General features: G+C 40.4%; 1 protein-coding gene and 1 pseudogene across 1 annotated transcript; both read left to right on the top strand.

The window, feature by feature from the left end:
* The first annotated feature begins 12968 nt into the window (after positions 1-12968).
* Positions 12969-15346, top strand: LOC117979290 (uncharacterized). Its single transcript, XM_057301408.1, has one exon. The coding sequence runs from the start codon at positions 12969-12971 to the stop codon at positions 13323-13325; it is 357 nt and encodes a 118-aa protein (XP_057157391.1). The 3' UTR covers positions 13326-15346.
* Positions 13457-14179, top strand: LOC130541273 (uncharacterized; annotated as a pseudogene).
* Positions 15347-16272: the final 926 nt, after the last annotated feature.

Here is a 16272-nt window from a genome sequence, read left to right as displayed (position 1 = left end):
AAATTATTTCTATCCCTATACAATAAAAATGCCCTGTAAATAGTTGTCATACTATATTGCATTTTTTATTTGTGTTATTTTTATTGTTGTGTTGCTAATTTGTATTTTTCTCTGAATATTTTTGATCCCTGTTTCATTGAATCTGTGGATGCTTCTGTAGTATCCACTGGCATGAAGATCTAGATGACAGAGATTGAGGTGACCACAGGACCTGGAAAGTGAGGGAAGAAATCCTGGGAAAAAGATGTCAAGCAAAGAATTGCCCCTTATTCTACATTAAACTCTGCCCAAATTTCAGACTGACTGACACCCAGAATGTATAAAGACGTGTACAATTCAATATTAAAGAGCCCAACATCTCAATTATAATGGGCAAAATTTGAACAGTTACTTTACAAAGGAAGACATACAAATTGTTAATATAGCCTGTGAAGAAGTGTGACATTATTGGTCATCAGGAAAAAGCAAATGAGAACTGCAGAGAGATGCAACTACACAACCACCAGAATGGCAGATATTAAAAATACTGATAGCAGGCCAGGCACGGTGGCTCACACCTGTAATCCCAGTACTTTGGGAGGCCGAGGTGGGCGGATCATCCAAGGTCAGGAGTTCGAGACCAGCCTGGCCAACATGGAGAAACCCCATCTCTACTAAAAATACAAAAATTAGCCAGGCATGGTGGCAGGTGCCTGTAATCCCAGCTACTCGGGAGGCTGAGGCAGAAGGATTGCTTGAACCCAGGAGGCAGAGGTTGCAGTGAGCCAAGATCATGCCACTGCACTCCAGCCTGCATGACAAGAGTGAAACTCCGTCTCAAAAAGGAAATATTAATAACAGCAAATGCTTATTAGGATTCAAAACAATCAGAAATTGCATATATTTTGGGAGACAGTGTAAAATTAATCTTTTGGGAGATGATCTGGTGTTTTCTTAAGCAGTTAAACACACCAAGCAATTCTAATCATAGATATTTATTCCAGAGAAAAGAAAGCATATGACCACAAAAATACTTTTATAAGTATGCTGCAGGATCTTTATTCATAAAAATATTTAGACAATTAAAATGTAAGCAAGTTTCCAAAGACATATATTCATGCAATAGAACATCACTCAGTAATAAAAAGGATCAAATGACTGATATGTGTGTCAACATGGATGGATCTGAAAAACACTATTCAAAGTATTGTAATGCAGAAGAGTTCTTACCATATGGTTCCATATATTTCATATTCTAAAATTAGTAAAATTTATGGTGAAAAAGTGGAACAGTGGTTGCCACTGGGGGAAGGGGTTAGAGATTGACTGGTAAGTGTCATGGGGGAATCTGTCAGGTAATGCTAATGTTCTGATGGATAAGTAATAAGTAAGATAGCTAGATGGATGACTAAGACATAAATGTTGCTAATTTTAGAATCTAAGCTGAGAATATATGGGTGACTACTGTATAATTCTTCCAACTCTTCTTTATGGTATAAAATTTCAGAGCTAGGCACAGTGGCTCCTGCCTATAATGCCAGCACTTTGGGAGGCCGAGGTGGGAGGATCACTTGAAGCCAGGAGTTTGAGACCAGCCTGGGCAACATAGTGGGACCCCATCTTAGCAAAAAAAAAAAAAAAAAAAAAAAAAAAAGCCAGGTGTGGTTGGGCACACCTATAGTCCCACCTACTTTGGAGCCTGAGGTGGGAAGATGGCTTCAGCCCAAGTGGTCAAGGCTGCAGTGAACTGTGATCATGCCACTGCACTCTAGCCTAGGTGACAAGGTAAGATCCTGTCTCAAAAAAAAATTTTTTAGTAAAATATTGAGAAAAACCTAGTTTTGAGTGAAAAATTTTAACAGAGTTTTATAACACAAGATATATATATATGCATCCGAAATTCCATACATTTGCCAAAAAGACATACCAGCAACAGGCACACATTAAACAGATCGACCTGGCTACTGATGCTACAGGAGAGAAAATGAGAGTGGGTAGTGGGGGATATAATGGAACAAATAAATAATATCTGTTTGTTTTTTTCTTTCTATTTTTAATATGTATGCCCTCAAACATTCCCCTATTCAAATAAATGATATTTTTATGTTCACATTTTATTCAGTATTTCTATGTAAATAAACTAGGAAGACGGTCTGTGGAAGCTTTATCTGTGTTGTTGCCAAAGGCCTGTAATATGTCTTGAAGAATATTTTCCAGAAAGAATTTAGAAGTGATTCACAACTGAATCTTGTATGCCAACAATAGTGCACATGAACAAAACATTCTCTGACCATAGAAGGATCAATCTTTTCATCTCAAAACCCCATAGATTATTTTTATATTTTATTACTACTTTTAATGTTGCAGACAATAATTAAAATGAAAAGCTTATTTTTTCATTCCTTTGAAATTGACTCAATTCTTTAGTCTTCAGCCTTGCCATTAAAAAAAATTTTCAGTGTCTACAAGTGCATCCCTAGGAGTCTCTTCCTCCTTTTTCTCTTACTCTTCCTCTCCTACTTCTCCTCCTACACACCCTGGCCTTCCACCCACTTCTCCTCCATCTTCTTCTCCTCCTTCCAATATGTGATTTTGCCCATTTGGATAAATTGTTTATTCTCTTTTAATGATTTATTTATTACAATCTGCTTCCTTCTCTAGTCCTCATTTTTTCTCATTAGCTTATAAGATACACCTGATCAATATGTTCATATTCATTATAGAGTTTCTCATTATTTTTAGCCCTTCCCTCTAAGTTCTGAAAAAAGTTCTATGCCATATATTCAGTTTCCTTTGAAACATATCATTGATTTTTTAAAAAAGACTTTATTTTAAGAGCAGTTTTAGGGTTACAGAAAAATTGCAGAGAAAGTATTAATATTTCCCATGTGCTCTCCTTTCCCCTGCCCAATTTCTCCTATTGTTTGCATCTTGCATGTGTGTGGCATATTTGTTACAACTAATGAACCAATATCGACACATTATTATTAACTAAAGTCTGTGGTTGACATTAGGGCTTACTCTTTGTGTTGTACATTCCATGGGTTTTGACAAAGCATAACATCCTATATCCACCATACCATATCATACAGAATAGTGTCACTGCTTAAAAATACCCTGTACTCTACCAATTAATCTCTCTGAACCTCTAACAACCACTGATCACTTTACTGACCTTTAGTTTTGCCTTTTCCAGATTATCATATAGTTGAATTACAGTATGTAGCTTTGACAGACTGGCTTCTTTCCATTAACAATATGAATTTAAGGTTATTCTATGTGTTTTCATAACTTCATATCTCATTTCTTTTTATGGCTGAATAATACTCTATCGTATTGATGTACCACAGTTTGTTGGTCATATATCATTGATTTTTACAGATTGAAATATCACTTACATTCAGAAAAGTGTCCAAATCATAAATACACATGTGAAAGTATGAACATCAAATGAACAGCTGTATAATCACCACTCACAGCCAAAAATGGAGCATGGTAGAATTGCAAACACCCCACTCTCACAGCATCATGATGCTTTCTTCCCCAGGAAAAGAAACCACTACCCTAAGTTTTAAGGTTCCCTTGCTTTTCTTTATATTTTTACTATTTAAGTGTCCAAAATCGTCCTACTGATGAATTTTGCATGTCTAATGAACAAGTGGAATCACGCTGCATCTACTGGGTTTGTCTAGTTATTTTGCTCAACATATTTATGGGAGTCATCATGGTATTGCATGTACAGCTAAAGTTTGTTCAATGTCCTTGCTCTTACCTTGTGTAAATAACAAAAAATATTTATCCATACTATCATCGATAGACATCTGAAGTATTCTCAGCTTGTCATTGTGATGAATGATCCTGCTATGAACATTCTTATATGTGTATTTTGGTACACATTTCTTATGGGTTTATACACTGAGTAGATTTAAGTGTCATAAGAAATGATTTTCAAATTGGGCTCTACCATCCACCAGCCTTAGATTGTTGCATGTAGTGGGAGGTATAGGTCAATTTCAGTTTTATTTCACAATATTCAATTTAACAGCAACATGTGTTGAATATTTGCCCTGTTCCCATGGTGCTGCAGTGCCACATTTGTTGCAGATCTGAAGTCAACATGAGCATGCATATAAAATTCAAAAGATCTACACATAAAATATTAAAATTAATTAGATTAGTTGGCAAGATTACAGGATAAAGGAGCAAATGTGGTATTTAGTAGAAATGGTTGGAGTGGACATCATTATTTTGTTCCCCATCGTAGAGGAAATGTTTTCAATATTTCACTATTCCTTTTGGTATTTGTTGCCATTTTTGTAGATCTTTACTATTGCTTAGTTGCCTAAATTTTCTTATGACAAATGGGTGATTAATCAAACTTTTTTTTTCTGTTTCTGATACCTAGGTCATGATGTGTTACCCTCTTATATATGATTGGCAACATTTTGTTTAGGATTTTTGAAAGTATATTTATGACGAGATAGACCTGTCATTTTCTTTTTCTTTCTTTTTTCTTTTCTTTTTTTTTTTTTCTTGAGATGGAGTCTCACTCTGTTACCCAGGCTGGAGTGCAGTGGCATGATCTCAGCTCACTGCAATCTCCACCTCCCAGGTTCAAGTGATTCTCTTGCCTCAGCCTCCCAAGTAGCTGGGAATACAGGCGTGTGCCTCCATACCTGGCTTTTTTTTTTTTTTTTTTTTTTTTGGTATTTTTAGTAGAAACGGGGTTTCACTGTGTTAGTGTTTGCCAGAATGGTCTGGATCTCCTGATCTCATGATCTGCTCGCCTTAGCCCCCTAAAGTGCTGGGATTACAGGCATGAGCCACCATGCCCGGCCAGACCTGTCATTTTCTATTCTAATGAAGCCTCTCACAAATTTTGTCAGTGTTATTATAGTGGCCTCATAAAGTTAGTTGGAAAGTGTTTCCTATTTTGTTATTCTGAGGAATAATTTTGAGATGAACATGGTTTCTTCTTTAAATATTTGGTGGAATTCACTGATGACACCAGATTTCAATGCCATACTCTTTGATCTATGGATTACTTAAAAGTGGTTTGATTAATTTCTAAACAAGTTTATAATTTAGGGTCCACCTAGAAGATAGAAACCTTACGAATTATTTGAAAAGAAAAATTAGCATATTGTAGAGTTGGTAGCTAGATTTCTGAAAGAGCAGAAAAAGAACTCTGGGCCAGATGCTGTGGCTCACGCCTGTAATCCCAGCACTTTGGGAGGCTGAGGCGGGTGGATCACGAGGTCAGGAGTTCAAGACCAGCCTGGCCAACATGGTGAAACCCCATCTCTACTGATAACACAAAAATTAGCTGGGAGTGGTGGTGCATGCCTGTAATCCCAGCTACTTGGGAGGCTGAGGCAGGAGAATTGCTTGGAGCCGAGACGCAGGGGTTGCAGTGAGCCGAGATGGCACCACTGCACTTCAGCCCGGGGAACTGAGCGAGACTCTGTCAAAAAAAAAAACTCTAATATATGATGGAAGTAGCAACTGCAGGAAGTAGCAACTGCAGCAAGCAGCAACCACCTGAGGTCTGAGGAAACAAAGTGAAGAGACAGGAATTACTAAAACTTAGAAGCTTGGAGGAAGGTCATGCTCACCTGAAACTCAGACCTCTAAGGAGAGGCCAGTGTTCAGCTGGCTCTGCTGTCTCTGAGCTCAGAAACAGGGCCCTGCAGTTTTAGCACTTAGACATCTAAGATCAGTCTTTGGGAAGTTGTTTAATAATGTTTATAAAGAGCCATGATGAAATAGGTATTCAAGTGTTAGAAAAACTGAAAATTAGGCAGTTGCTACAAGAAAAAGTACTGCTGGCTGGCAGGCACAGGATACAGTATATCTCCCTGCCCCCACCACCCCTATACTCTTCTGCTAATAGTTGCCGAACACAGAACCAGATTGGGGGTGTAGAGGTCGGGAAAGATTGGCTGCAGACTCCCCCATTCCAGCCCCATAAAGCAGCGTGAAGAATGGTGGGTTTGGAGATGAGACAATATTTATTAAATGCACACATGAATCATTTAGTTGTATTTTTATTGATTTCTAGCCAAATTTCACTGTATTCGAAAACATAGTATTTCAGTATTTTGAAATCCCATATCATTTTACTCATTTGTACAAATCTTATGTGCTCTTGAAAAGATGTGCATTTTAATTTTTGCTAGAATCTTTCTTTCCCCCAGCTTCATATAGGTGTCAAAAGTGCTGCAGAGATTCTAGGCTTTTCAGATCCTAGACTAGACCATCATCCCCAGGAGAAAATTAGCCCCAAATGCATGACTCTCCCAACTGTTTCTGAATTTTGGCCCACCATTTCTCCATTATCTTGTCTTTTGATGTCTTTTGACATTTAAAAAGTTTGCTCACCTTTCCTCTGCTACATGTTTGTTCCAAATCACTCATTTTTTTATTACTAGAAGTGGAAGTATACAAAGTATTATTCTGTCCCTTTTATTTTTAAATTTTCCTTTCATTTTTTCAAAAAAATCACCTATTATCAGATTGACCCTCTTTAATATGTAAACCGTATGGATTTTCAAAAACATTTCCTTGGAAAGGAGTTAAATAAAGAATCAAATAGTCTCATCTCTTAATAGTGTCTTTTAAGCCACTGAGCGTTTTCACAGATTGGTCGTTATGTCTTTTTATTTTCCTCTTCCTTTTCTGGATTGAGTCAACCCATTCACCGTCCTCCCTGAGTCATCCTCCATAAGACAACTTACAATATTTGCTATATCAAGAGCAGGGTGAAAATAGGTGATAGATTTTTCTCAAAGAAGAAAAAAATTTCAAGGTTTTACAAGGGACTTATCCCTTCCCATAATAATAACATTTTGTCTGTATCAGTACAGCCCTTCTATTTGCCTTATGACTTGCATTTCATCATCAGTAGTTAAAGCAGAGGAAACGTGGGAACCGCTTGCTGTTTCTGTTTATGGCCTCATCAACGGTTGCATCTGTTTTTTTTGTGGATTCTTGGCATCCACGTTCTTGTGGATCTTGCAACAAACACATTATGGTAGGTAGCAGCAGCACTATCAGTTTCAGACGCGTCCACACCAAAATGGAATAAAAAAGTAATCCAGTCAAAGAAAGGTTGAGATCCTGTATTCCTCAAATTCGGTGTCCAGTACAAATCAGCCCGATTTCCTTTGAGTACCTGCATTTTTAGCGCACACATCCCTTCCATTCTGTAATTCTTGTTTTTTCTTCCTGTATTGCAAGCTTCTCCGTTCTCTCCTTTGTGGGATATTTTCTTGGTAGGTAGGTAGGAAGGTAGGTAAAGTCCGCTTTGGTTGAGTTTATTTGGGTTTGTGTAGCGTTTGAAGAAAAATAAATTCAAACTCTAGGGGGAAGGGAGTAGAGCTTGACTAGCAGTATAAAATTAGACGGCTAACCAAAAGAGAATAGTGACTATACAAATACTGACTATCCAAACGAGAAAGAGACGACTTAAGGGGAAGTGCTGCCCTGCAAGAAATTCCGGGAATTGTCCAGAAGATCCACAGGGTCAGAGACACACGCGCCAGGAAAGGCGCCTTTCATGCACGGTCCTCTGGGGAAAACAGAGAAATATATATAGGAGCTCTCTGTCTTTGGAAGCATTTCGGTTCCAGGAAGGGAGAGTTAAGGAATTCCTTTGGGACCGGCACATGTGAAATATGATCCAGGCTCTCCGCTTGGCACCCTGCCTAGGCAGGCAGAGAGTGGAGAGTTTTTCTAGGAATTCTGGGAAGTGTAGTTTGGGAGCCCCGTGTAGTCGGGCAACTTCCGCTCTAGGAGGCTGAGGCCGTCTCCCTGATCCCGTCGAGAATTCTGGGAAGCGTAGTCCAGGAGGTCTCCGTAGGGAGAGCCACTTCCGCCCAAGGTACGCTAGGCCGCGGCCTTCTTTTCTCCCAGAAAGGTGACCCTCCCCGCCCTGCGTCCTGCTCCTTCCGTCCATACTGATGTTTGTTTTGCTGGAGGCCAGTAGCAACTGGACAGTAGCTCTAGGGGAGGAGAATCCACCTGCGGCGAAGGGTGGGATTTGTTTTCTTTGAGCCTTCTCCAGTGTGGGGCAGCTGGCGCATCTCCACTTAGCGCCGGGGGTCCGGGATCCTACATCGCAGGGACTGGGGATCTCCTGGGTTCTGTACTCCCCCAGCCCTTTCCCCTGACCATCAGCCAGCTCTGCCATTTCCTAGCAGTATAATAAAAGGCGAGTATCTTAATCTCTCTGCCTATGTTTCTTTTTCTTTAAAATGGTACTAGTATCTATCTAATGGAGTTCTTTTGAGAGTTAAATAAAAAGGCTTGGAACAGAGCCTGACAGGTGGTAGAAGATGGGTCTCTTGTTATTAGCACTTTTTAATTTTCTGAGAAGGACTCAGTTCCCTGAAAGCTTCTGTGAGCCCAGGATGGGGTCAGAGCTCCAGCTGCAGAGTATCCCTGGCCCTTTTCTGATCACTGAGAGATTTTTCTTTAGGAGAGGATCACTCCGGGCTGTCTGGGCAGTCCACTGTAATTCATGCAGGAGTTCTGATTTCTCCCATCCTCCTTTCCTTCTTTAGCCTTGACTTCTTGAAAAAGGCTGCAGGGAGAAGGAGGGAATAACCCTTTGGCACTTGGCAGCGGAGTCTCACCTGAGTAGTACTTATCATCCTTTCTTCCCAGGGGAGACGATATTTCCTTCATTCATTGGCAAATTCTGCTCGAAGATGCCCTGATATTTGTTCAATAAATGCAGAAACGGATGAGGGAGAACTTGGGCATGAGTAATAAAGATAGTATTTAAACATTGAGTGCTGATCATTCTGAGTTTGATATGAATTAACATATTTAATCCTCACAAGAGCCCTTTGAGGCTGGGTTGGGTGCCACCATTCCCATCTTAAAGAAAAGCAAAGAGACACACAGCATAGGTGGTTTACCTTTAGGTCACCCAGGTGGTAAGAGCCTGAGCTGAGATTTGAATTCAGATAGTTTCCATCGATTGCCTTAGTTCTTGATGTGTTTAGTGTCAGCTTCAGAAGACATGTTTGGATTTTTCTAGAGGACCGTAAAAGCGAGGTTAATGAGCTTTGAATTTTTTATTTTTTTTAGTTATCTGCAATTTAATTTTATTTGAAATATTTACATTCATATTCTGATTATATAAATGATTGCATATTGTAAAAGATTAAGAAAGTATAGAAAGAGTAAAAGAAACAAATTAATTATGCTAACCACAATATATAACAATAACAATATTAATTCAATGTTTTCCTCTTCCAGTAGACTTCTTTTTGGATTTTTACCCATGTTTAACCAAATAGGCTTCATAGCTTTTATTTTTCCCTTAAGTTTTTACTATGGAAATTTATAAGCATAGCCAAATGTAATATGACTAAAATAATTCTGTGGAAGCATCACCCAGCTTCAAACTTTGTTAACATTTGCCAGTCTCGGATCAACTCCATGCCCCTTTTTTTTTGGTTTCAGTATTTTAAACCAAATCTCTAACATCGACTTAGTATAATATTGTTTGATTGATTGTCATAATTGTCAAACATTGATGATCATAAATTGCTTATATCCAAGACCGTGAAAGGGAAATGCCGGCAGCTACTCTAAGGTTTTCATTCGTTGCAGCTTACAGAATGGTCCTTACTTGAGGACGCTAGGGGACGCAAGAGAGTTGTACCTTGGAGAAGAATGGTGCTGAATTTTGTGTTCCAGTATAGAGTTTGCCTTGCCTAAGTCTTATAGCTCTTTGTTTCTTATTTCTCTTTATCTAAGTCCATACACTGGAAGTTCTTCTATTTCTGGGACCATGTCATATTTTTCTCTATGTGTCCAGCACATCGTACAAAGTTGTTAAGTGTTTATGGTTAGAGTAGCTACTCAACAGACAGCTGGCATCAAGGATTTGCAGTGTAGAATTGGAATTAGGTATCAAAATAGAATAGAAATAACCCCTGGATATATTCCTTAATCTCACTTAATATTGGTAGGTTATATAATCCACCAACTATTTCAGAGTATTGAAGAGTTGAAGAGCAATGATTGGTTATGTTTCAATAATCTAAAAAAAAATCCCTGGAAACATTGTTAGAAATGATAACAACATTTATAGACCATGCCTTATAACTGAGATTGTGTTTCCGGGTTTTTAAAACAGGTTTTTAAAAAATGTTTCTACAGTAAAATTGACTATTTTGTTATTTTTGGTGTACAATTCTATTACAACACAGGCATAGTTTGTGTAACGACTACCGTAGTCAGAAAAAGAACATTTCCATCACCCCAAATGTCTTCCCTCATAATTACCCCTCACCATACCTGTAACCACTGGCAACTACCATAAGCACTAAAACTCTACAGCTTTGTCTTTTTGAGAATGTCATATAAATGGACTGACGCTATATGTAACATTTGAGACCGGATTCTTTTACTCAGCAAATTGCTCTTGACATTCACCCAAGTTGTTATACGTATCAATACTTCATTTCTGTTTACTTCTGGTTAACGGAAGTATCCACTTTATGGATATATCACAGTTCATCCATTCACTGGTTGATAGACTTTTTCCCCCACTTTTTGGCATTTATCAATAGAGCTGATATAAACATTCATGTATAGTTTTTTTGTGCTTATTTCTGTAGCATACGAAGCCAGGAGTATGTTTACTGGGTCATATGGGAAATGCATGTTTAACTTTAAAAGAAACTGCCAAATTGTAGTATCTGTACCATTTTGCATTCTCACTAATGATGTAGAAAGTTCCAGTTTATTTACATCTTCATCAGCACTTAGTATTTTCCTTATTTTTTTATTTTAGCCATTCTAAGCATTGTGAGTTTAATTTACATTTCCCTAATGGCTAATGGTGTTCAGCAGATATTACTTTTTTGTTGTTGTTTCTTTGCCATCCTTTTATCTTCTTTGCGGAAGTGTCTGTATGCATGCTTTGCCCAGTTTTACATTGGGTTATATTTTTCCTATTGTTGATTTTTGAGAGCTATTTATATATTCTGGATATAAGTCCTTTTTTAGATGTGTGATTTGCAAATATTTCTTCTCAGCCTGTAGCTTGTCTTTTCATTCTCTTAATAGTGTCTTTTGCAGAACAAAATTTCTAATTTTAATGACATCTGATTTATCGATGTTATCTTTTTTGGATTGTGCTTTTGATGTCATATCTAAGAAGTCTGCCTAGCCCCAGGTCATGAAGATTTTCTCTTGTTCTAGACGTTTTATGGTTTTACACTTAAATCTGTGATCCATTGTGAGTTAACTTCTTAATAATATGCGATGGTTAAGTTGGGGTTTATTTCTTTACATATGAATGACCAACCATCCCAACACCACTTGTTTGGGTTTATTTCTGTACTATGTTCTGCTAAATTGATCTATGTGTGTATCTCTTCACCAGTAGCAAGATATTATATTTACTGTAGCTTGACAGTAAATCTTAGGATAGTTTGATTCCTCCAAATTTATTCTTTTTTTCCAAAATTGTTTTTAGCTATTCTGGTTCCTTTGCCTTTCCATATAAATGGAATGCATGCCTTTCCATGCATTTTAGAATCAGCTTATTTATATCTACCCAAAAATTCAGCTGGTATTTTCATTGACATTATGTTAAATCAGAAGATCTGTCTTTCTCACATTGAGTTTTCCAGTTCATTAATATAACAAGTCCCTTCATTTAAGTGTTCTTTAATTTCTTGCTTTAGTGTTTCATGATTTTCTGCATACAGATCTATACGTGTTTTGTTTAGACATATGCCCAAGTATAATCAGCCAACTGGTCTTCGACAAAGTAAACAAAAACATAAAGTGGGGAAAGGACACCCTTTTCAACACATGATGTTGGGATAATTGGCTAGCCACATGTAGGGGAATAAAACTGCATTCTCATCTCTCACCTTATACAAAAATCTACTCAAGATGGATTAAGAACTTAAACCTAATTTCTGAACTATAAAAATTCTAGAAGATAACACTGGATAAACCCTTCTAGACATTGGCAAAGGCAAAGATTTCATGACCAAGGACCCAAATGCAAATGCAATAAAAACAAAGATAAATATCTGGGACTTAATTAAACTAAAGAGCTTTTGCATGGCAAAGGGAACAGTCAGCAGAGTAAATACACAACCCACAGAGTGGGACCCCTGACCTTGACCCTGAACCCTAACCTTGACCCCTAACCCCTGACCCTAACCCTAACCCCTAACCCTAACCCTTAACCCTAACCCCTAACCCCTAACCCCTAACCACAACTCTCAACCTCACCCTAACCCAACCCTAACCCCTAATACCTAACCCCTAACATCTCTTAACCCCTAACTCTAAACGTTGACTCCTAACCCCTAACTCTGACCCCCACTGCTATCTCCAAACCCTAACCCTAAACTTAACCCCTAACCCTAACACCAACCTTAACCCTAGGTTCGTTGCTACGTTGGTATTGACTATGTCAATGTTGATTATTATGATCGCTGTCTTAGGACTGCACGGCAGCGAGGGGATTGCGGATCTTATATTAATATTTTTGTATTGAGGCAGTGCATTAGCATTACAGGTGCTTGTTACATGAGCAATGGAGGTGTCATATTTTGGGTGTCATGTCTGCATTAGGAATGCTGCATTTGTCTTCCGAGGCTGCGGTGTGGATCTCGCACTGCGGCCGCCTCGCCTTGGCTGGGGAGAACCTCGGTGGGCAGGATTCAGAGGGGATTTTGGTTTCCCGTTTTCCACACCGAACCCCTCTAACTGGTCTCTGACCCTGATTATTCAGGGCTGCAAACAGGAAGGATTCTATTCACCGTCGATGCGGCCCCGAGTTGTACCAAAGCGAGGCAGTGCCCCCAAGGTCTGTGCTGAGCAGAACGCAGCTCCGCCCTCGCGGTGCCCCCGGCCCGCCCGCCCGGGTCTGTGCTGAGAACACTGCTCCGCCTTCGCTGTATCTCCGAAGTCTGTGCAGAGGAGAACTCAGCTCCGCCCTCGCGATGCTCTCCGGGTCTGTGCTGAGGAGAACTCAGCTCAGCCCTCGCAAAGGCCCAGCGCCCGCGCAGGCGCAGGGGCAGGGAGGCGCCCAGCAGCGAGGCAGGTGGCACCACCAGGGGAGCCCTCAAGCCTGGCGCGCACGCTTTCCAGACGACACCCAGACCATGCTCCGCCGCCTGGGCGCCCAAGCTGCAGTCGCCCTCTGTGTGCAGGCAGCAGCTGCCTGGCAACCCCCGAGCCCGCTCGCGCTCCCAGCATCGCAGAACCAGGGCCAGGTATCCCAGTGGCTGCGGCCAAGCCAGGCATTCTGCCCGGCGGCGGCGGCCGCACAGGAGCCAGAACTGAGAACCCGCCGCTAAGCCCCACACGGGGTGACTGCCGAGTGCCCGTGCCAGCGGCCCAGATCTCCCTCAGGTGGAGGAGTGGGCGAGAGGCACGGCCTGGGGGCCCTCAGGCTGGGCGCGCTGGCGATCCCGAGGCCGACCAGGCCATGCACCTCCAGCCCGCCTGGGCACCTAAGCTGCAGCCGCCTTCTGTGTGCAGGCAGCAGCCTCCAGGCAACTCCCGAGCCCGCCCGCACTCCCCACATCTCGGAACCAGGGCCAGATGTCCCTGTGGCTGCGGCGAAGCCAGGCGGTCTGCCCTGCAGCAGCTGCACGGGGGCGGGAACCGGCTCTCAGCCCCATCCCCGGTGGCTGTAGAGGACCCCTGGCTAGAGGTCTCGAGCTCTGGCAGAGGAGGACCCGGGCGGGGGCAGGGTCTGGCGGGCTCTCAGGCCAGGGGCACTCGTGATCCGGAGGCCGCCCAGGCCATGCTCCACCACCTGGGCGCCCAGCTACAGGCGCCGGGCAACTTCCAAGCTGGCTGGCGCGCCCAGCCTCGCAGAACCAGGGCTAGATGTCGCCGTGACTGAGGCCAAGTCAGGCGGTCTGCCCGGAGGCGGCTGCACCAGGGCAGGAACCGACCCTCAGCCCCATCCCTGGTGGCTGCAGACGGCCCCTGGAGCGGCCCCGATCTCTCTTCGGAGGAGAAGAGGGGCGGGAGTCACGGCCAGGCGGGCCCTCAGGAGGGAAGGGATGAGCGCCTGCGATTCCGGGAAGTCCCGCGCCAGCCCAGGAGAACCCGCAAGCCAGCGGCGCCTGTTTCTCTGTGTGATTCTTTGAGGAACCACCAAACTGTTTTCCACAGCAAGTGCATCATTTTCGGTTCCTAGCAGCCAGTTCATGAGGGCTCCAATTTCTCCACCTCCTTAGCAACACTGATTTTCTGTGTCGTTGTTATGAAAGCCTTACTAGTGGATGCAAAGTGGCATCTCATTTGGGTTTTGTCTTGCATTTTATTAATGAATAACGGTGTTTAGCATCTTTTCTTGTCCTTCTTAGACATTTGTGTATCTTTTTTGGAGAAATGTCTATTCAAGTCCTTTGCCTCTTTTTTAATTGGGATCTTAGAATTCTGTTGTTGAGTTGTGGGATATTAAGCTTTTATCAGATACACGCTTTGATTTTAGCAGATACATATTTTCTCACATACTATGGGTTGTCTTTTCACTCCCTTGATAGTATCCTTTGATGCATAAAGGGTTTTTATTTTGATTGAATCTAATTTACATGTATTTTCTTTTGTTATCTGTGCTTTTCTGTCATATTTCAAAATACACTTAAAACTCAAAGGTCATAAAGGTTTACCGTGTGTTTTCTTCTAAGAGTTACATATTTTTAGTCCTTACATTTAAGTCTTTTATTAATTTAGAATTAATTTTTGTATATACTGCAAGGTAGGGGTCTAATTTCTCTCCTGTGCACTGACATCCAGCTGTTGAAGAGACTGTTCTTTCCTCCCTTGACTAGACTTGGCCACCTTGTTGAACAGTCATTGACCATATATGTGAGGACTAATTTGTAGGATCTCAAATCTGTTCTATTGTATTGGTCTAAAAGTCTATTGGTCTTATGCCAGTACCACACTCTCTTGATGACTGTAGATTGGTAATAGGCTGTGAAACTGAAAAATGTGAGTTTTCCAATGTTCTTTTTCAAGACTGTTTTGTCTGTCAGATCCTTTGAATTTTTGTATGATTTTAGAATGAGTTTCTTTGTTTCTGCAAAAATGCCTTTGGGATTTTGATGGTATTGCATTGAATCTGTAGATTACTTTAGATGGTATTGTCATCTTAACAATATTGTCTTACAACCCGTGAACACAGAATGTCTTTCCAGTTATTTCCACTCTCTTTAGTTTTTTTCAGCAAAGTTTTGTGTGTACCACCATGGTTACATTTATGCCTGAATAACTTATTCTTTGATGCTATTATAAATGGAATTTTTAAAATGTTTTCATAGTTATTTACAACTAAATAGAAATATAGCTCATTTGCCTATGTTTGTTTTGCATCCTGCCTCTTTTATTAGTTATAAATGGTTTTGTGTTTTGTTTGGAGCTTTATACCCATAAGATCATGTGTAGATATAATTTTACACCTATTTTTTATTTCTAATGTAGATGCCTTTTATTTCTTTGTCTTGCCTAATTGCTCTGGCTAGAACTGCCAGTGCTACGTTGAATACAAGTGGCAAATGCACCATCCTTGTCTTGTTCTAGATGTTAGGAAAACAGCTTTCAGTGTTTCATCATTGATCATGATATTAACTGTTGGGTTTTTGTACATCCCGTTGTCATGTTGCAGAAGATCCCTTCTATGCCTAGTTTATTGAGTATTTTTATTATAGCAGGGTGTTGTATTTCATCAATGTTTTTTCTGCATCAATTGAAATAATAACGTGCTTATTCATTTCAGTGTTACAGTATATTACACTGATTGATTTTTTATATGTTGAGCCACCCTTGCATTTTGGGGATAAATCTCAAAGGGTGATAGTTTACAATCCTTTGATTATGCAGTATTGCTGCTAGTATTTTGCTAGTATTGCTAGTATTTTGCTGAGATTTTTGCTTATATATTCATAAGGGATATTGTGCTGTAGTTCTCTCTTTTGTGCTCTCTTTGTCTTTGGTATAAGGATAATGCTGTTATCAAAAAATGAATTAGCAAGTATTCCTTCTTCATATATTTTGTCAGAAGAGTTTGAGAAGAAATGGTATTAATTCTTCTTTAAATGTTAGGTTGACTCAGCAGTTAATGCAGCTATTTGGTCATAAATGTTTCTTTGTTAATCGCTTTTGATTACTAATTCAATCTCCTAGGTTATAGATCTATTCAGATTTTCTCTTCTTGAGCCACTTTGGTAGTTTGTGTCTTTCTAGTGATTCATCCATTTCATCCAGGGCACCTAATTTGTTGTTAGA

The sequence above is a fragment of the Pan paniscus genome, chromosome 13 (genome assembly GCF_029289425.2).
Source record: "Pan paniscus chromosome 13, NHGRI_mPanPan1-v2.0_pri, whole genome shotgun sequence".
Taxonomy (NCBI): domain Eukaryota; kingdom Metazoa; phylum Chordata; class Mammalia; order Primates; family Hominidae; genus Pan; species Pan paniscus.
The sequence above is the reverse complement of the archived record's forward strand: the minus strand, read 5'-3'. Positions and strand labels throughout refer to the sequence as shown.